This window comes from Myodes glareolus, chromosome 10 (assembly GCF_982192425.1).
Source record: "Myodes glareolus chromosome 10, mMyoGla1.1, whole genome shotgun sequence".
Classification (NCBI taxonomy): Eukaryota; Metazoa; Chordata; class Mammalia; order Rodentia; family Cricetidae; genus Myodes; species Myodes glareolus.
In genome coordinates, this window is record NC_142035.1 from 17,478,398 (window position 1) to 17,500,766 (window position 22,369).

General features: G+C 41.5%; 1 protein-coding gene across 12 annotated transcripts in view; it reads left to right on the forward strand.

The window, feature by feature from the left end:
* Ptprt (protein tyrosine phosphatase receptor type T) overlaps positions 1-22,369 on the forward strand; it is a 1,106,759-nt gene that overhangs the window by 973,940 nt on the left and 110,450 nt on the right. For all 12 annotated transcript variants that reach the window (XM_085697063.2, XM_085697062.2, XM_085697064.2 and 9 more), the window contains one exon: positions 5,989-6,137. In XM_085697063.2, the coding sequence (XP_085553189.2) occupies positions 5,989-6,137 (149 nt within the window). The remainder of the gene's footprint in view (positions 1-5,988; positions 6,138-22,369) is intronic.

The following is a 22,369-nucleotide window of genomic DNA, read 5'->3' on the forward strand; positions in this document are numbered from 1 at the left end:
GATGCTGACTTTTAATTGGTATGGAGTCATAGTTATATTTTCTTTTCTTTCTTTCTTTTTTTTTGTCTTTCTTTCTTTCTGCCTTTGATGGGCTAAGATAACTTCTGGTTTCAAGGTTCAAGTCTCTGTGAATTACCAAGATATTCTACCCAGAGAAGCTGGTGAAGGGTGGGCCAGAGACAAAGCCCTCTGGGAAGGAAAAAAAGTGTCCATAGATGGTCAGTGTCCACCCAGGAGAGAATCCATGGCTGGTCAGTGTCCACCCAGGAGAGAATCCATGGCTGGTCAGTGTCCACCAAGGAAAGTGTCCATGGCTGGTCAGTGTCTGCCCAGGAGAGAATCCATGGCTGGTCAGTGTCCGCCCAGGAGAGAATCCATGGCTGGTCAGTGTCCACCAAGGAGAGTGTCCATGGCTGGTCAGTGTCCACCCAGGAGAGAATCCATGGCTAGTCAGTGTCTGCCCAGGAGAGAATCCGTGGCTGGTCAGTGTCTGCCCAGGAGAGAATCCGTGGCTGGTCAGTGTCAGCCCAGGAGAGTGTCCATGGCTGGTCAGTGACTGCCCAGGAGAGTGTCCATGGCTGGTCAGTGTCTTCCCAGGAGAATGGATATAGTTGTTCATATTCAGAAAAAAAAATTCCTTTAGATGGAACTCTCAAGATTTCCAATAATAATCTGGATTATTCTCCTGTTCTGGACAAAAAGAGACTGTGGGATTTTGTGAATATGAACGCTGGAATCCCTCACTGCCTTTATTCCAAGAAAACTTCCAATCTGTACTTAAACTCTTTTATCTGTGGGAATCCTCACACCCCAGCCCAAACTGGAAAGGACTCCTGTCTGGGTATTTTTGTTGTTGTTGTTTTGTTTTATTATGTTTTTATCTGCATATCCTGTCTTGCAACCACAGGTACAAAACACATGCACATTAACTGCTTGTCCAACAAGCTCATGAGCAAAGGGGAAGAAAATAATTTTAGGAAAGAAATGAAGACGTCAAAAGGAGAGAAAGCTTTTTAAAGGTTCAGATTACTGTCTTGAAACATTCTCCACCTCTGAAAAGGACCTGCAGAGGAATCCTTAGGCCTCTGTGTTCCCTCTTTTCTTCAGCTTTTGGTACCCCCTGCTAGTGAAATCCTAGACCCAATTGACAAGAGTTGCCAGACTAATAGAGAAATACTTGCAAGTTCAGAAAAGTTACAAGTACTCGAGTGTTAAAGGCCCTGCAGGACCACCCCATGAGTCATAGGACTATTTTATGATGTTTGGCTGTTTTGTTTTGTTTTTAATGTTCTGTGACTTGAATACTCTATGGGATCCAGAGTTTTGTTTTGTTTTATTTTAAAAAGACTTCTATGAACACTAATGCTGCAAATATTCCAAGAACAAAATGCTGAGTTATCTACCCAAAACATCCCAAGGTACATGTATTCCAAGGCCCAAACTGTTGCCATGCCGGGTGTTCCTTCTCTTTGGTTGCACTTATCTACTTTTGAAGTGGTTATAATTTGTACTCAGAGCAGGATAACAATCTTTTCTCCACTTCAAATCATAGACTTTTAAATAGAAATGTGTGCAACAAATTTATTGAGCATGGGCTGTGTGCCAGATACTCAGCAAGAAACTGGAGTGGATACAAGGAGTCAAAAGCCCTTCTCCCGAGAGGTGCTTACCCTAGTGGGTGAGAGTTGAGTGACTGTCACAAGAATGGAGGGGTGCTTAGCTGACATGGCATCAGAACCTTTCCTGGTCTCCTGCCAGAGTTCAAATCTAGAATTAACTCTCTCTTGGCACCAAACACTTCTCAGCATTCTCCCTCTCTGCGATTTTACATTTTCTGTGCTTACCTATTCCATGCTTGCCTTTGTCATTTGTCTCTGGGCTTGCAGAGGGTCAAGGTGAAGAACACACCACTTTCTTACATTTAACAGAGCCTGATACATGTGTGTGCTCAAATATTTGTTCGAAGAATGAGTCAGCCTGAGAGGAGGAAGTTACGGTTCTGTTAGTGGAGCACCAAGAAGCCCCAGAGGAGGTCTGATCTTGGAATGACTTTCAGCTTTGAAAAATGAAGCGAGGTGCGCAGTGGAGAATAAGAACATATCAAGGCCATGAGTATTGAGCATCATGGGGTGGGGGACATAGTTGCTGTTTACTAGGAAATGTGAACAGGAGGTTAAACTGAGGCCTAGACCATAATTTGAAGATTTTTTGGAGGAGAATGCCGGTTGTTGGTTCCTGGCCACCTGGCTATCTTAGACCCAAAATAATCACACAGAAACTGTTAAATCACTGCTTGGCCCATTAGCTCTAGATTCTTATTGGCTAACTCTTACATATTAATTTACACATTAATTTAACCCATCTCCATTAATCTGTGTATCACCACGTGGCAGTGGCTTCCCAGCAAAGTTTCGGCATGTCTGGTGGCAGCTCCATGGCATCTCTCTGACTCTGCCTTTCTTTCTCCCAGCATTCAGCCTTCCCTACCTACCTACCTAAGTTCTGCCTTGCTATAGATCCAAAGCAGTTTTTATATCCATTAATGGTAATCACAGCACACAGAGGGGACTCCCACGTCAGAAGATCTTGAGTATTTTCAGATTTGGGTTTTCTCCAGAGAGGGCAAAAAATTAAAACAAAAGAGAGAAGTTAAATTCTGTGATGATGGCAAAATATACCTATTTTTTTCCTGTTACTAGTATTATTTTTAATGCTTAAAAATTTGAATGCCAGCTGTGAGTTTGTGTTTTCTTTTCTCCTGTGCCTCCCCCATTTTCACCTTTAGGGCTGGTTGTGTTTACCTATTGACAAACCCTCACAGTGTTTGCCCATCACCAATTTCAGCCACAAGCTTCAGCTGTGGGTTCATACCCAGTAGCTCAAACCACTACTGTGGTTTGGAGGAGCTCCACCCCTCCCACAGAGGACTGTGTGTTAGGCCCAAGGCCCCGAATCCAGTGTTGTAGGTGCTTTGGAACTGTAAGACTTAGTGAAAAGTCCTTAAGTCACTGGGTTGACTTTTCTGACCTCAGCCTATCTAAATCACTTTGTTTCCTGGATCCTATCTTGAGCAGCTTACTCTGCCATGTACATAGAAAATGTTCACTCACTAGAAGCAAAAAAGCAAGAGGGGCCAGCAAGTCAATTACTCCTAAGCAACCTTGCCTCTTTCGAAAAAGATAAAGTGAGAACTAAATCTATTGTCATCTATGAAAAATCTATTATGCAATCCCAATACTGCTTTAGCTGTCAGGTGAGTACACATACATTTATGAACATGTTTGAAAGACTTTAGAAAAAGAAAAGAAGTTCATTGTCTCTGGTATTTTTTTATGTAAACCTACCTAACATATATAGCTGATACTTATAGATTACTTTAAAAATTTTTAAATACCTCCATGTTTTGGAGAGGCTCAGTTTTTCTTTTCGTGTGTGTGTGTGTGTGTGTGTGTGTGTGTGTGTGAGAGAGAGAGAGAGAGAGAGAGAGAGAGAGAGAGAGTATGTATGTATGTATGTATGTATGTATTTGGTTCTACCTGAATGTTTCTATAAAATGTCATTTTTCTAAGAAGTAGCAATATCTTTTTTGGATATTATTACTCCTTTGGAAGCCAATGATTTGTGTCGAAGACAACTCTGTCTATATTATTTACCCTGAATGGAATGAGATTGACTGGAAGTTCTGCCTCCAAGGAAATAGCAAAGCTCTGATTCATACTCATTTATAGTTTCCAAGTTAATTCTCTTATCAGATTTCCTTTTATTTCCTGCTGGGGCAATGTGAGTGAGATTGGATGGAGGCAAAATACCTGCTGTATATCCTTTCAAATTTACGATTAAGAAGGTCACATATACATTTTTAAACAGACTCCTTTTTGATAATGAATGAAGAATAAAATTTTGAAATGTCATCAGCTACAAAATTATTCGTTTTTCTTTTCATTGGTGTTCTCTTTGCCGGTTGATTGTCTGATGATGACGAGAGAGGCCCAGGCTGGGCCAAGCTGTATTTCTTGTCTTTCTTTTGACCACCTGGAGGAGTTTCAGTAGAGCACCATCTCTGCCTGTGACCAAACCATTAACGACCCAAAACAAAATGTGTTTCTTTCCTTGAGTGCAATTCCGTCCCCAGGCCAGGTTTTAAGAATAAATAAAGAAAGAATTCTACTTTAGGCTACATTGATCTTCAAATTATGGCCAAATAGGACTCTAAAAGGTATTCTCTTCTCTGTTCAGATTCCCCATGTCTTTTTCTCTGCCATGCTTCCTACTGCTGGACTGTGCTCTGCAGGGACTCAATTGGAGGGGTCCTGTGACACTTGTAGCTTTTAATTGGGTTCAGTTAATGAGAACTGCTATAAGTAATCAGAGAATGGGGAAAGGGGAATTAGAATATTGTGGCCTGTAATAGTATATTATTTGTATTTTGATAAATTTTGCTTAAAGACCAGAGGTAAAGCTAAAGCCAATAGAGGTCAGGCAATGGTGACACACACCTTTAATCCCAGGATTTGGGAAACAGAGGCAGATGGATCTTTGTGAGTTCAAGGCTACCCTGTCAATGCAGAAATAAATCCAGGTAGTGGTGGCTCACACCTTTAATCCCAGTCCTAGGGAGTCACATGCCTTTAATGTCAGCACTAGAGGGAATATAAATAAGAGAAGAGAGAGGCTTAGTCTGCTTAGTTTTGTAGTCACCTAGCCTTCGTAGGGGTAAGACTTCTCTAGTGACTTGGCTGCTTTGCTTATCTGCTTTTGGGTTGAACCCCAATTTCTGTTTCTGGGATTTTATTATTTGTGCTGCAGTGGCCAATGATTTCCTCTCTGTGTGCCCATGTAGCACTGACCAGATCTTCTCTGTGTGCCCATCTAGCACTGACCAGGTCCTTAAAGAGAAAAGCTTTCTCTTTTCAACTCTCTCCTTAGGGGCTCTGATTATGGCTTCCTCTGATTATCCCTCTGGGCTCCTAGGTGGGAAACAAGGTGTCTTGTCTCAGTGCTATATCATCTTGCTGCCCCTATGATCTTTATAATAGTCCTTTCATAAATAAATATAAGTGTAGACTGCTCTTTCATTCCCACCCATGCAAACCTGAATAATGAAACAGAAACTTAAAAATTAAAATGTATATTAATTGCAACACTATTTGATCTATTAGTTCAGGATTCTTATTGAATAACTCTTACATCTTAAATTAACCCATTTCTATTAATCTGTGTATCACTAAGGGGCTGTGGCCTACCGGAAAGGTTCCTTCAGCAGCTACATGGCATCTGCCTTCTTCAGCAACTACAAGGCATCTCTTTGACTCCACCGACTCTCTTTATATATCTTTTCCAGCATGGCTATATCCTGCCTTGCCATAGGCCAAAGCAGCTTCTTTATTAACCAATCAACCCCCACTTCAGTCTGCTGCTGTGTGGTGATTTCTTTTATTAGTCAATCTCTGAGGAAAGCTGCACTGTATCTCTTATGAAATATCTAAACCCTATCAGCTGAAATTCAAGTCAACTACATCTTTAAGTCCATAAAAGAAGCCTTTGACCTTTTAGTTCCCTAGGAAGGAATAAAAATCTTGGTTGCTTGGTATAATTCAAAGAACGATAATTCCACAGTGGGACTTTGGAGGGGGAGGGTGTTTTGAGGGATGAAGACAGAAGGGCCAGCCTGAGCTTTTTTCCCTCCAAAAAAAAAGTAGGGAAAGCATCATCATAGAGCCTTATTGATTTCTCATTAAAGCTCAAATATATAACATGCTCATTGTTATGGATAAAACAACTACTAAATGAAAATGACTTCTAGTTTCAGGAAGGCTTGTGTTTACTTGACCCTGACAATGGAGAGCCTGCCTTGCCTCTGCTTATGTTGAATGAACTAAATATGGTGTTGAGAGTGGGGGATGGGGAAAGAGAGCAGCCTACCTTCCCGGTCCTCTAATGCAACTAGAACCATCTGACTGTGATTTTTCCCTTGCACATGTCCCAAAGGAAGCTGGCTAAGAAGCAGAAGGAGACACAGAGTGGAGCCCAGAGGGAGATGGGCCCCGTGGCCTCAGCTGACAAGCCCACCACCAAGCTCAGCACCAACCGCAATGATGAAGGCTTCTCCTCCAGTTCTCAGGATGTTAATGGATTCAGTAAGTTGAGTCAACTAAGGTGAATGGAGTATCAGTGGTCACTTTTGGTCCTGGTGCCTCTCCTGTGTACCACTCACAATGACTAAGTCCACTAAACTGTGGGATCAGAATGCTTTCCTGGGATATCAGAGAGGAAGGGTCTTCTCCTTGACAAAGCTTTGGAGTAGCCTAACCTGATGTAAAAAAAGAATATGGGACTAGGGAGGGGGTTCAGCCAGCATGCTACATGACCATGAAGACCTGAGTTTGGATCCCCAGTACCCAAAGAAAATGTTCTGGATGGCTTGTGTTAATAAGCTCAACACTGGGGAGATGGAGGCAGGAGACTCTCTCGGCTTTGCTGGATAGCCAGTCTAGCCAAATCAGTGAGTTCCAAGTTCAGCGAGAAACCCTGCCTTGAGAAAGAAGGTAAGGGGTGATTGGAGTAGTTATGAGATACCAACTGCTGATGTATACACAAGCACACACATGCAAATACATGTGAGCATACACATACACATAAACCACACAACCAAAAAAAGAGAAAAAGACTGAATCTATGCCTAAGCAGATGGAATGGGAACAAGTCATCTTAAATAGAGACAGGTAGTTAAAAATAATAATAGTGACAAAGAAGGAGGAGGATTGTGACCTTAAGGCAAAAAGCATACTATACTGAATTTAGTAGCTGACAATTTTTAAAACTATTTCACATTTACTTTGTAAGGTAGATGAGTCATGGAATGTTTCTCTCCGTGTCCCTAATAGTTAAGAAACAATTTCTAAAGTCCCAAGGCTGCTGAGTTCCATGTACCTACTGGAAGCCGTGCCTCCCGAGTCCTAGACGGTTCTATTGGGTCAAAACTATCTTCATCTTCATGCAGAATTATTAAGGCATCCTTGGCTAATATAAGTAGTTTAGGTTCCAGAGTTGACTCATTCAAAGGAGGACTCTGAGGCTAGGTAGTTAGAAGCCGAGTTTGGTGGCCAGGTTTGAAAAAGCTGCCATCTGTTCTGATCTTTCAGCCATGCTATAAGCTAGTTCTTTCCTGGATTTAGTAATAAGATAATAATTTTCACTATATCTTGTACATTATAGACAGAAGGAACCGCATTTTGTAATGATCACTTTAGAAATGGTCTGTCTGGAGGATGTGGAGTGATGAGAACATGAAAGAATAAAGGAAATGTGTATATATATATATATATATATATATATATATATATATATATATATATATATATATATCACCATCTTTGATGCAGACACTCTCGTTTCATTTCCGCCATAATCCTACAAGATACTTAGTGTTGCAGATCCTATTTCATCTGTAAGATACATTTGCCTTAGCTTCCAAGCACTACACAGATCATTTCTCATGGATTTAAGACCCCTAAGCTGGGTATGGAAAAAAAAAAAAAAAACTTGGGAGGTTTTCCAAACAACATCTTCTTGTGGATGAGATACAGGGCAGAGACTCAAGGCTGTGGATTTTATGCCACCATCCAGGTAGTTCTTAGAGACACTCTTTAGGAACACAGCCTCAAGGAAGGCAATTATGATTTTCAAATATAGGTGTGCTGTCTTTGGAGGGAAAGGTTAGTCTAAACCTACCTTCCCCCGAAAAAGGCTAAGGAAAAGGGATACTCAAATCCTTTACCCCCATTCACCAACTGGTCACATTTTTTAATATTGGCATCTGGTTACACTTTCTCTCACTAAACCCAATCTTCTGAGCTATTTAGAAACAAAGTTGAAGTTTTTGGAACATCCCACCTGTAGAGATTTGGGTATGTGGATTCCCAGGAGTAAAATAGCTCTTCAACACACCGCAATAAAATTAATCTTCACTAAGAAGTGTGGCCTTAATCCAATGATATCAGATATGTTCATCTGCAATTAAAGATCTCTTGCAGCCCCAGAATATTCTGCTTCCTTCACTGTCGATCAGGATCCAGAGAAGGAGCTCATATTCCATTTGGTTTGTTCTCTCTGTCAGCTGTCCTATAATCCCATGACTTTATTTTCTCCGGAATCTGACATTTTTCAAAGCCTGATGTGGTAGTTCCATAGAATGGTCTTCATGCTGGAGCTCTCTGATTTAGCATCATATTTCATTTAGACTAATCATAGTGGGGAAAGATGGTGGTATTGTTTACTGCTCTAGACTTTATCAATAGCCACATGATATCACTCTGCACCCTTGACAATGCCAAGTTTGAATACCTCTTAAAGTTGGATAATGGCTTTTACAATAAAAATCTAAAAATATACTGATGATCTTACTAACAGATACTTAATTTTTTGCTTCTTCTTAGTGATAAGAGGCAATCTGTGATCTGCTTTATCCTGCACACAGTCCTTTCCTTCCTTAATCTGGGTGAATTGCCTAGATCATGTATTTCCTGGAGATTCAGAAAGAATAGGCAGACAGAGGATTAGAAAGGCACAGAGGAGCTGCCTGAGAAGTAAGGTGTAGCATGTCCTTGAAGAAAGGTTGATCCTGAGTTGTCTCTGGCCCTTCTACTTTGAGCATTGCAAGTTTTTCTTGAAATTGACCCCAGTGGTACTTACCCAGACCAAAGCTCTTCTGTATAGCCCAGCCTCGTGTGCACACTTATTTTCTTGTTATAAAAGCATCCCAGAAAGGCATCAGATGCTGAAAGATTATGGTCCAAGAAGCTTGACAATCACTGTGACCCTGAAATTGCAGGTATTTAATCTCAAGCTTGCTAGTCACATGGGAAAACAACGTAGGTCACACTGATTTCTTGAATTTCAAAGAGATATATCACCACTGTGTGCACTATGGATGAAAAGTTAGATCCTCGAGATAAAAATACTGAAAACTGGGTGGATTCTTCACTAAAGAGAAAGGGGACGAACATTCAGTGGAAATCTGATGAGGCATTTTAAAATCAAGGATAGTCTTCCCAACAATTCAGTGTATGTGTTGTCCATATTTTATATTTGAATACACATGCATACATAAAGCTATATATGCTCCAATGTACCTGTGTATACATATTTATTTTAATGATATTCCTTTTTCAAAGACAGAAAAAAACAACTTTCAATTGACTGGTTATATTCAATTATTATGAAATCTTGCATTTGTTTGAATCACTGAATATTTTAGATTCTTTCTAGATATCTAGCATTGAGGGCTGTGGCTGTAAACACACTCTGGAGATTATTTTTTATTTTTTTGAATACCCTAAAATGCATCAGGTAACTTTTAAAATGCCCTATGGAACCACTGGGATGAGATTTGAGGGGGAAAATGTAAGTAATGCTTACACTGGAGATGTAGAAATTGCTTCTAAAATCACCCTGATGTATGTAAAATTGAATCTATTTTCGTGACATTAGGGAAGTGGCTGTCTGGCTTCTGAATCGGCGTCTTTAAGAGCGACTGAGATTATGTGCAAATTTTGAGGCAGCACTGAGAGAGGGAGGACAGGAGAGCAGTTGTTATATTGGGTAAGATTGTAGAAGGACATGCTTTGGGCAATTATTTCATTATTGAGCAGGTGAGCCCTAGCTTTATTCAAATTCTGCGTCACCCTGCTTAGGTCCGTTTTCTGGCCTTATCTATTACCAGTGACGGCTACGTTTGGCAACATCTATTCAGTCAAGCCTCTCGATATTGTATAGGAACAATGACCTCTGGGACAGCAGGGTGACAGGGCCCTGCCAGATATGGGCTGTTGTTTTGAGTGCTTAGGCATTCTTTTAAAAAGCAGTGCATGGAACATCTCAAGGACAAACAATGCGCATTGTTTTCCATTTAAAGAAAAGCTGGCTTTTATTAGGTAATCTGATTGTGATCTTGGCTGCCTCGAGTACTTGTAATTTTTTTTCCTGTGATCTTTAGCTCACTGGGATTGTTTTCTAGGGCTTTCTTCAAGTACCTGCCTTATATATCATGCTTACATCTGCTTCATCTTGTGTATTTGCATGTCTTCTCCTGGCTCATTTTCAGACTAAATAAAAAGCTTCAAAGCAAATCACAGTTGTAACCTTATAATGCGGGAGCTTAGCTGGTCACCTTTCTCATAGTGCATTTGGGCATCCTTGCTCACTAGCCACCATTGATTGCACTCCCATGGAGCTAGAGTTACAGGAAATTGTAAACCACCTGATGTGAGCATTGAGAAGCAAACCCCGGTCCTTTGGAAGAAGAGCAAGCAAGACCTTTTAACCACTGAGCCATCTCTCCAGATTCCAGATAAATATTTCTATTGGTGCAACACATTTCAACAGTAAACCCTTATTTCCGTGTCACAGATAATATGGGTTTACTACGCTATCTATTCTTCATATGGGGAAACTGAGGTATAGAGTACATGTTCTTTGACAGGTCATAATTGGGACACATTTTCCTTGTATCAGTTAAAGCCTATCCATCCAGTTCTGCCAAGAATTTAGGAAAATACCCAACAAGAGCACCCTTGATTAAAAAAAAAAGTAGCAAAAAAATTAAGATTAAAAAATTATAAATAAAAAGAATAAAGTCAAGTCAATGAAACATTATCATATAATTATATCATAATTGAACCTAAATATACAGGCTAGATCATATTAAAATCACCAGACATTAGATCATTAAGTGCGCTGCTAAGTCAGGAGCAAGCTGAGAAAGCAGTTAGAAATGAGGAACACACCTCACGAATACATATTTTTCAAAATGTACTTATCACAATATTTTTTATTTGTGGATGTAGATGTGTATGTATGTGCAGGTACCTGCAGCAGTTACTGACGTTTAAATAGCGATCTGTCTCTTGACTTCCCGGTAGCAAACACTAGAAGAAGGTAACTTGGAGGAGTACCTACTATGCACTGGATCTTTTCAAGATTTTTTGTGAATTATTGTCAAACCTCCTCAGAAGTGTGTGATTTCTATATTACCTTCATTTTGAAAATGAGGGAACCAGGTATGGGGCAGCTAAAGTAAACAAGCCCAAAGTCACAGAGCACAGAAATAGTAGACAAGATTAGGAGCCAAATAGGGTTACCCACCCTCATGCCGGAGTCATTCATTGTAGCTTAGCAATTTCCAACTCCACTGAGTGAGCTTTTTGGTACTGGCAGAGACAGACAGTGCTATTTCCCAATAACAGGGTGGGTAAATTTTCTACCACGTGAACAAAAGCTGCCACCACCTCTCTGTAGAACACAGAGGACTATGTCTGGATACTGCAATGGAACCAGGTTGTCACAAGGTGCTGGCCAGCCTTGTAGGATCCCTGTCCTTACCATATGTATATAACTGAACCCACTTGACAGTAAACTGACACATTTATATATTAAAACATCTTCCTAAAATTCTTTGAAGAATCGTTAAAGAAATCGACATCCAAAAGCACACATTCCCCTTTGCAAGCTGGACGTTTTTGTCTTTAATCTTTATCAATCCTTCTACCGTGAAGCTGGGTAGAGAAGAAAAGATACAAAGCAAAATAACCCCGCAGAGCAGGAGGACAGTGCCTCCTCCCATCTCCTCTATTCATCCAAACTCCTGCTGCAAATGCACCTGCCCAGTAGATTCTCTCACAGGTTCTGTCCGAATTGTCCCTCTAGGAGATTCCTAGGAAAGCAAGACTTTAGATCAGTGGCCTCATCCTCATTATCGCCAAGCTGGTGCAATCTGCAAGAAGACAGGGAAATAAATGAACAGGAATGGCGTCTGGCCCCTGACTCACCACGGGGCAAGAAAACAGAGGTCCAGAAAATGTGCACCTTTGTTGTATGGCTTTGTGCTAAAGCAACCTGCACAAAGAACTCCAGGCCTCTTCCCCCGCCTTTGTGACCAAAATACACTTACAAGTACATTTCAAGAACAAAAAATGTGCATTGTTTTCCAGTTAAAGAAACGCTGCCCTTTCTTCAGTAATCTGATTTTGATCTCACTGGCTTGCATATTGATAATTCTTTCCTTGTGATTGTTTGTTCCTTTTCTGGGTGTTTCTTTGGGTGCTGTCCTTGTAGATTGTGCTTATGTCTGCTTCGTCTTATGTATTCCTGTGTCATCTTCTCCTGGTTCATTTCAGTCCAACCAGAAATGCTTCAGGGGCTGTTTTCTTCTGATGATGAGAGTAGCCCCCAAAGCCGGAGGCATGTCCTTGTCACTCGACAGGCAGAACTCATAAAAGGATTTCTTTGGGCTCAAGTCAGTGAATGCTGAAGTTTGATTCTCTCATAGAATGGTTGAGCAGAGATGGGGCTGGCCGAAGGAAGCACTAGGCAAATGGAGCCTGACTTATTTTAGAAATAGGGCATTGGGAAGACAGATGAGGACTTTACAGTGTACCAGGGGTTGGAGAGGAGTTGGTGAACTCCTGGAGAAGGTGAGCCAACTCCAGATGGACTTGGTATGTGATGTTGACGACTGCTTCCTCCATTGAGGACCTCATCTGGGTCTGTTTTGTTTTTGCTGAATTCATTTTGTGTATTATTGTGTTTCTAGTCCCAAGCAGCACAGCTAGGTAGAATTTTTATAATACCCCAGAATTATAAATAACATCACTATAGCATAAAATCCTAAGCATGATTCCTGAGTCCTTTATAAGAACACACTCTGGCCATTGCCCAAATCTCTGCCCATCAGATACTAATTGACAATTTATTTATGTGAATGAATCAATCAATGGGTAAATGGTGGAATTACAATTCATACTAAGGTTTCTCTAATTCCAGACCCTCACACTTTTCTCAGAGTAAATTTCATCTTCTATGAGTCTAAAATCTGTCACTATAATTTCCACTCATTTCTTTCTTTCTTTTTTTTTTCCACCTATGTACCAGTCAGAAGCCCAGCGCTGGCTTTGTCTGCCCTCTGGTGTTGGATAGGGTAATGGAGTCAATCTTTCTGTTTCTGTGGTACCCACCTCCACCCCATCTATTTAACTCTTAGACTGAAATTTCACACAGCCAGGTCCTTCTCACGCACTTACCCCACTTCCGTTATCAGGCTTCAGTAGAGCACACACCCCCATTTTCCATCCGCTCAAAACCTCATTGGCCCTTCTAGCTATTTGACCCATACTCATGGAGTAGAGTTCCCAAGAGAACCATGACACTCTAGTCCAGGCTAGGACTTCAGAGAGCTGTCCTCATCCTCACTCTGGATTCCAAACTGGCATTCAGAGTATACTGCTTATGCTTGAATTGATGTCCAAGTACTGCCTATTGTAGATACCATTGTTTCAGTCAGAACTGGCACATCTGCTCTATGCGAAAATGACTTTTCAGACCCCAAAGGAGAAAGGATTTGACGTCTTATTTATGCCAAGTCCACCAAGTTATGTGTTAACTTCCAACTGTGTCACCACTAACATAATATACTCTTCCAGGTCTCTAGTCTCAAAAAGGAAAAAAAAATGTTCATGTTTATGGTAATAGTTATCCCTGTTCAAGAATTAATGATATTGTGGCTGGAGAAATTACTTAGGGGTTCTAAACACTTACTGTTCTTGCAGAGGGCCTGGGTTCAATTCCAAATACCCACATGGTGTCTCACAATCATCATTGACTCCAGTTTCACAGGATCCAATGCCTTCTTCTGGCCTCTATGGGCACCAGACACATCTACACTGCAAAAAAAATTACATATAGGTAAAAGACTCGTACACATAAAATAAGACTACATCAGTCTTTAAAAAAATAGTTAATGATATCCCTATTTCAATGCAGAATACTTAATATCAAATTTATTAGCATCATTAGCATATTGAGAGGATTAAATAAATATTGTAAATTGATGATTTAAAGATAAGGAAACAGAGACTTAAAAATAGAAATAAGCAGAGGTCCTAAAGCTTCGTAGCTTTAAATGTAAGAGTTAGACCTAAAACCTGGATCTGTCTGATACCTCTACCCCCATAGCGAAAACCACGCTTATACTGCCTTATGGGGGATTGGCATTATTATTGCCATTTATAGACAAAGAAACCCAAGCTTATTCTGTGTCGAAGTCCACTGAGCTGTATAAAGTTTGGATCTGGTTAATTTGGGCATGCGATATTTACTTTATTTATTTCCAAGTATGTAAAGAAAAGGAAAGAAACTCAGATCCACAGACATTGAGTCATCCATTTAAGGCAGCGTGCCCCAAAGCCCTGTCTCCAAATGAGCACAATCAGCGGGGTTAGTGCTTAGGGATAAACACGCTCAATATTGTCTTTCCGGTAATTCCAATGAAGTTCAAGTTTAAAAGTCACTAGCTCAAGGTAAAGGTCTGTCAGACTCCGGAGCTCGCGCGCCTCATTTGCTAAGTCATCTCTGATAGTAACAGAGTTACGGGCTCACTAGGTGGAAGGCTCCGACTGCTCCTCTCCCTGGAGCAGCTGTTTCAAGAGGACATTGCTGTCAGAAGTATTTGACCTGAAGGCTGCTAGCACGTGTCAATACAACTGAGGATCCACCTGTCAAGGGTTCTCTGTCAACCATATGGGGTTTTCTTCTCCTTTTGCCTGAAAAGTGAACAACCTAAGAGTTAGGATAGAAGGCACGGAAATTTCCAAGGTGAAGCAACGATGAGTCACGCCGCAAAAGGCAAGAGCTCAGCTGAGCCTCACGAAGAGGAATGCAAAAAAGAAGTGCAGAAATTCTGTTTGCAGGAACAATTATCTTTTCTGGTTGCTCCGGGATTAAATTGAATCTGGGAGAAGAATTGAATGTTACAAGCTTGCCACCTCCAGTTTTATTGAATATTTTACAGGGATTATTGAATATTTTGCAATCATCCACTTGACTGACAGATAAAGGACACGCTTATTAAACTCCTGGAAATGCAGAGTTGTGTGCAATTGTTTGCTCTTTGGAAGAGAGAAATGGGAATGTAAGTGGCCCTTAAGAAAGTGGACAAATTGTCCATCACAAGCACTAAGGAGTTAGATTGTGGCAAATTGCTCAGCAAAATTTTGAACAAAAATGGATGTGGCACAATAAACAGTAAAAATTAAGTGTCTAAGACACCGTCTGATCCAGCCTTCTTTTATTAGAGATGGAGAATTTGGTCCTGGGGGTGGTTTCTAAAGATCATTCATTAAGTCACTGATGGAATTAAAAGTAGTTGGGGGGCTGTGACCATTTTAGCTCTTTTTCTACGGTTTCCTTGACAGGGTTAAAATGCTGTGTATACTGTATAGTCATTAGTGGTTTGTCTTCTAGTAGATTCTGCATACATACCCCTGTCCCCAATCTGATTTCTGCACAAATAGAACCTCCTCAAATTGAATTATCCTTTTCATCTCCTCGTTATGGGAGTAGCTGAGGTGTTCCTTTAAATATTCATTGAATGCCGACTATAGGGGAAATATTATAGGGATTGTAAAGATAAATAAGACACGGTCTCTGCCTTCAAGGATATTACTCTCCTCCATGAGGAGACTTGTAAGTGAATCTGTTTCAATAAATATGGTAAGTGATAGAGGAAAGGCATGTCTGGCGTCGCAGGAACACCAATCAGAGGCTCGGCAGGTAATTAACTCTGTCTAACTGAGTTAGCACCTGCTCATTTAAAGGCCATGCAAGAGAAGACTTGTCCCAGGTGAAAGGTACAACAGCTTGGATGTGTCCGGAGCATTGCAGACACAGACACAGAGTCCGGTGCCCTCTGCTGAAAGCCCATGATCTGAGATGAGACTGGACTGGAGGTTGGCACTCACTAAGCAAAGGGCCTCCCATCCGTAACCAAGTTAAGTTCACATTCCAGGAAAGGCTAACCTGCCTACAAGCTGAATGACCCTAGTGCTGAATCCTGGCCTAACAGGCTCCTTTGAGTCCTACAGCTTCACCTTTGTCTTGCAGGAGTAGGGACAACATTTTGCCGTCGACAGCCCTTGCCTGTCACTGTGAGTTGGCGCAGCCATTCCTTTCCAATAGCTTTTTTCAAAAGGACATCAGTGAAGCAACAAAGCTGAAGGCGCTGCTGAAGATTGATGCTAGGCCACTGCATCTCCAGAAGAAAATAGAATGGTGCTCTCCACTTCACAGGTGGTCCTGAATTACAGCAGGCCACTTAGAATGTGCTTCTCAGAGTAATCAGGGATAAAGAAAAGATGCTGGAAATGTAAATATGTAGTTGCTAGGTAGCAGAATAAACCAAGTCTCGGAGACCTTTTTTTTTTTTTTTTTAAATCTCCTCAGCTTAAAGCTACAGCCTGGATAAGTGATAAACTCAGATAATTCTACTAGTTGACGTTTTGTGAGGGATTACTGGACACGGTCCTTTGAAGGCCTCATTTTGTATAATATTGGAAGCAGTTGTGTAGTGCAAGTTAAAGAAACTGAGGCTCAGAGAGTTGAAGTCGCTTACTTGAGCAAATTCTTGTTGGTCCCAAAGAAAGCAAGCCTGGGGTTGAAGCAAAGGCTTATGGGATCGATCTGTCTGCAGCCCCTCATAATAACAATTCCTTTACTTGACTTTCCTACTTGTGTCTCACTCCTTTTCTACAGCCATTCGTTCTCCTTTCCTTGGTGGGTGCTGTTTTATTTTGTACAGCCTCTCACCACTGAGGTCCCTGGGTCTTTCTTAGTCCTGAAGCTCATTGTTTCTCGGCTGTTCTCACTCCAGGTGGCTGCTGTTGCTGCTGAGACGATAAACCAAGGAACAGGCCAAACTGGAAACAGATTCCCGTTGGAGTGGGTGGTGCTTGCATCTCAGCCATTAGGTTTGGGGTACTAGTGAGTCACTGCAGAGGTGTCAGGTAGGCAGCTAAATCTGGGTCCTTGAAATCCACCAGAAAACGGCCTGGGGACACAAATGTTGACTCTGACTTACACACAGGTGTTTAAAGACCCTGCTATAAATTAGAGAAACTAATGATCAAAGTATTTCTGACTGTTATTATCTTCCACCTCCTCTTCTGCAACATCGCTGAGGCTTGGGAAGAGGGAAGGTGCTATAGATGTCCATTTTAGATGTGAGCATTCTACCGTCTTTCATTCTTTGCATCTTAACCAGTTGTGGTCTCGGTACTAATCACCACCTACTCCCAAAAGAAACTTCTCTGGTAAGGGTTGAGAGATGCACTAATCAATAGATGTGATGGTTAGTTACGAGAATTTAGTGTAATACTATGTCTATTAAGCAGAGTAATAATGATAGGTTCTGCCCTAGGTCATAGGCCCTGCCTACCCCCAGGTTCTTGTCCCTGATAATGGTGCCACTTATGAGTTTAAACTTATGGAGTAAACCTTAAGTCAATCAAAAGATGGTTGGTTATTCCCATGGCATTCATGCCACTATTGCATAAGTAGGCATGTCTTGCCAGGCCAGAAGTTATTGTAGATGACTGATAATTACTCTATCCTGGTAGTGTGACTAGCACCTTTTAACACTATAAAAACTGTCCAGAAGGAATGTGTCTTTTGTATCAGTACCAGCTCAATTGTTCCATGTTCTCTGATTCAACTGTGTGGTGTCTTTGATGATAGATTCTTATTGTCAGGTTCTGGAGGGTAACCCAAAACATTGACAACAGCCTATGTCTGAGGTTCCATGGGGCCTCTCTGTCCAGCAAACCATTCATGGCCCTAAAGTTTTTATTGGTTATCATGTGGTATCTGACGGGGCATTGTCACCCTGTTATAGGGTAACTCTATTTAGAGTTTTTTGATATTTTCCTGGGTGCATGGGTGTGTGTGTGCATATGTGGTTGCTGGGAATTAAACTTAGGACCTCTGAAAGATCAGTCAGTGCTCTTAACCACTGAGCCATCTCTCCAGCCCCACTGTTTGGATGTTTCTATAACTCCTTTTGTGCTGTGATAGTGTAGTTACTTGCCATAGAGACCACTTGACCCACGAAACCTAAAATATTTACTCCCTGGCCCATCACAAAAACAAGTTCTAGCCCCTAATTGATTATTTTTGCTCTCAACTGAAGTGTTTTTTTAAATCTTCTAATCCCTTTATCTAACTCCTTCCCTTTTGTCCATAGTATCTCTGAGTTGTGTTTCCCCATTTTTCCCCTCAAGGCTGACTGCAGTTTTCAGACACATTTTTCTCTAAGATCTATTTTATGAAAGTTCCAAGATGGGGAAAAGCATTTACGGTTTATTGCTCCCCTAGCCTCAGCATGTAGTGCAATGTCTGTCACAGAACAGATACTCAATACTCTTTATAACAAGTGGATGGATGGATAGATAAGAATTAGGCAGTGAACCGCTACATGTTCAGAAAGCTAAAAGGAATGTTTGGCATAGATGGTACCACATATGGTTGTACTATTTTCAACATCTCTAAGTGGATGCAGGTGGAGAAATGGATCAACGAATGTGCCTTTGCCAGTCAGGTGCCACCCAGCTCTTAGCCCCTCTGGTACACTTACCATCAACCTCGGTATTCCAATATTCAAGACGGTTTTACATATTCATATTTATGGTTCCCGGAACCCTGAGATGTTAGTCAACTGAGCCTGGGGAATGTGGTCAAATCACGCTTCCAGTCCCTTGATCAGGAATGGGTATAAATGAGATGTCTTTAGGGCACATACGAATAGACAAATCTATTTGGCTGCTTCCCGGCTCTGCCAAGTAGAGAAGCAAGAGAAATAGCAAAGCAACATTTGTAACAACAGATTTGGTTCTCACCTGACTGACTGGCTGGCTGCACATGGAAACATGGAGATATGGCTTATTTGAGGCTATATTGTTGGCAACGAACTCCTGTTACACAGATCTGGTCCATGTAGCCATGGAGAGCCAGCTTCCTCTCTTGCTCTGAGAACCACAGTCCTTCTATAATTAGTGAAACTTACTAGTTGAAAAGGAAGGGGTTTGGGGCCATTAGGTTTTCTAGGTAATGAGAGAAATTTCTAGATGGGAAGAAGTATCTAGGCAAGATGCATACCTGCAGGAAATGCTAATAGGTTCCATTGGTTAAGAACAATATGGTGGAAGAATTGCATTTTACGGAAACAAATGTCAGAGTCAGTCAAGCAGCAAAGGAGACACAAGTGACCACTCTTTATTTACCATATCAAAAACAGATGGCGGGAGAAACAGGAGTTATTGTGTTTTGTTCACAGTTTGGTGGGCCAAGAGTTTGGAGAGAGTCTGGGGGATATTTGCTTCTGCTTGAGGATGCTGGGATGTCCCGAGTGGCTAGAAATGGCTCTGACAGCTCTCCTTGGGCCGTATGTCTAACACTTCAGTTCTTTCTCAGGTAGCATCTGCTGGGGATGAAATGGCCAAATGACTCCATTGTTTGCATGTCTGATGCCTGAGCTGAAATGACTCAAACATCTGGAACGAGCTAATATCGTTCTCCCCATGCATTTGACAGGCTTCCTTATATCACGGAAAGCTCGGAGCAATCAGATGTCTTCTAGCATCACCAGCTTCCCCCAGAGAGCGTATTTCAGGAAAGTCGGGAAGAATGCCAATTATCTTAAAAATGAAGTCTATGTGCCAGCATCACTTCTGCTGCCTATCATCATTGGGATCAGTCAGAGGCCAGCTTAACTTGAAGAGACTTGAGGAGCAGACTCCATTTCTCTACAAGAGTAATGGCATATACATACAGGAGGGAAAAGGACCAATGGTGTTAATTGCCATCTGCTGCACAAGGCAGCTTCTCTGGTGAGGTTTGAAACCTGCACTAAGCTATAGGCATAACAATGAATCATTAGGAGTTGGTTTGATACCATGCCCCTTAATTAACAGGTTCTCCCTAGAGCCTGTGACCTGCCTAACCATGAATTCTTGGTCGTAGTAACTTACCGATTAGCACACAGACCCACAACTTGTCAAAATGCAGAGATGGAGGGACTATGCTCAACCTTAAATGGAAATTCTGTACCTACACACACTCCCCCCAGTTTCAAGACTCAAGGATCATTGCAGAAGAAGTGGAAAGTTTATAGGAGGGCAGTGAATGCCTTCAAGAAAACTGTTTTACAGACCCGGCAGGGCAGTTGCATATATGAACTCACAGAAGTTGTGACAGTATGTACAAGACCTACACAAGCTTAAGACAGACAAAATCCCAGCATATGGGGGGAGGGGAGGTAGTTACTAAGTTCCACTTCTGTCTGAGGAGCTATTTGTGATAGCTTCCTGGCGGGGTGGGGGGGGCAGTTAGTTTTCTTTAAGGACGTGGCACCCAGTAGGACAACCTTACTCCACTGTATGACCTCTTATACCAGATTATGGAGTCAGAACAAATTAGACTTGATGAGTTAAAGACAATAAAACAAGGATGTGAGGTTAGTGTGTATAGGATAAATGGCAAGGGGAAATGCAAATGTGATCAAAACCCAATGAACGGATGCCTTAGTTAGGGTTTCTATTGCTGTGAAGAGACACCATGAACCACGGCAACTTTTATGAAGGAAACGTTTAATTAAGTGGCTCACTCACAGTGTCATGGGTTCAGTCCATTATCATCATAATGGGGAGCATGGTAGCATGCAGGCAGACATGGTGCTGGAGTAGTAGCTGAGAGTCCTACATCTTGCCGGCAACAGGAAGTTGCCTGACTGTCACATTGAGTGAAACTGGAGCAAAAGAGACCTCAAAGCCCACCCCCACAATGATACATTTCCTCCAACAAGACCAGACCCACTCCAGCAAAGCCACACCTCCTAATAGAGCCAGTCCCTATGAAATTATAGGGGCCAATTACATTCAAACAACCACAATGAAATTTCCCCCAAATTACTAAAAATAGATATTCTTAAAAGACTCAAAGGTAATCATCTTAAAGACAATTGGGCACACTATTTTAAAGGGAGAAAATAAATATGCAGGGGCAAAGAAGTATGGCAATGTCTGCTCTGGTTAAAAGTTAGTATGACCAGTGTGGATAGTTCACAATTTCCCAGTTTACATTTTTGTTAGTGACAACTCTGCTGTTACCAATAGTTTGTCAAGGTATCTACAGATTTTATGACTCTAGAAAATTCTTCTCTCTTGTATAATTCCTTATGAGGGTAAACATATACTTTCAGAGAACAGCCCAGGACTGATGAGATGACTGAGCAGTTAAAGGTGCTTGGCACCAAATTTGATGACCTAAGATCTATTCCTGGGAAACATAGAATGGAAAAAGAGAAACAGCTCCAACAAGGTGTCTTCTGAGTTCTGCTTGCCTCATCCTAGACACACAAACACACACACACACACACACACACACACACACACACACACACACGGGGAGAGAGAGAGAGAGAGAGAGAGAGAGAGAGAGAGAGAGAGAGAGAGAGAGATAATGATGATGCTGATGATAATGATGATGATGATGTGGGAGTCCCTTCTGTGTGCTGTGATTACCATTAATGAATAAAGAAACTGCTTTGGATCTCTAGCAAGGCAGAACTTAGGTAGGCAGGGAAAGCTAGGCTTGATGCTGGGAAAAAGAGGGACATAGTCAGAGAGAAGCCATGGAGCCACGATCAGAGACAGATGTGCTGAAACTTTGCTGTTAGGCTGCGACCTCATGGTGATGCACAGTTTAATGGAGATGGGTTAAATTAATATGTAAGAGTTAGCCAATAAGAATCTAGAGCTAATGGGCCAAGCAGTAATTTAATTTAATTAATACAGTTTCTGTGTGATTATTGCAGGTCTAAGATAGGTGGGCAGCCGGGAACCAACAAGCAGCTCTCATAAGAGGCGGGGGGGGGGGTGATTTAAAAGTTTTGAAAACAAGAGTCTAAAACCATTAATTTTCCCCAGAGCTTTTGACAGAAGGCAGAAGGTAGGAAATGTGTTTGTTTCAATGTTTGTGGTTCTCACCCTCCCTGAATCCAAGCTATCCCTGGCATTTTTCAGTAATCTCATTGCATTAGACACTTGTGGTACTTGATCTATTAGCTCATTGGTATTAAGTGGTAGGAGATGAACGTAGGCAAGTGAACCACAGGCCAGGTCCTAAAGAATATGAAAGTGTTGAAATGCATTGATTTCTGCAAGGAGCTAAGGTAGATGTCAAAAATGAAGAGAAAAGATTGCCATCAGTTTTATAAAGGTCATCCTGGTGCCAGTGAGGCAAATGTGCTGAAGTTGATGAAACTAAGCAAAGCAAGTCTTGTGTTTCCACAGAAACCAGGCTTCTGGAAAATGACAGCACAAAGTACTGATACAGACAGGAAATTCTGTTACACACACACGCACACACACACACACACACACGCACACACACACACACACACACGTGGAGAATTAACAACCACTACAAAAACCTGGCATGACCAGCTCCTTGAAATGAAGGGGTAGGGAGTGTACTTTAGTATTACATT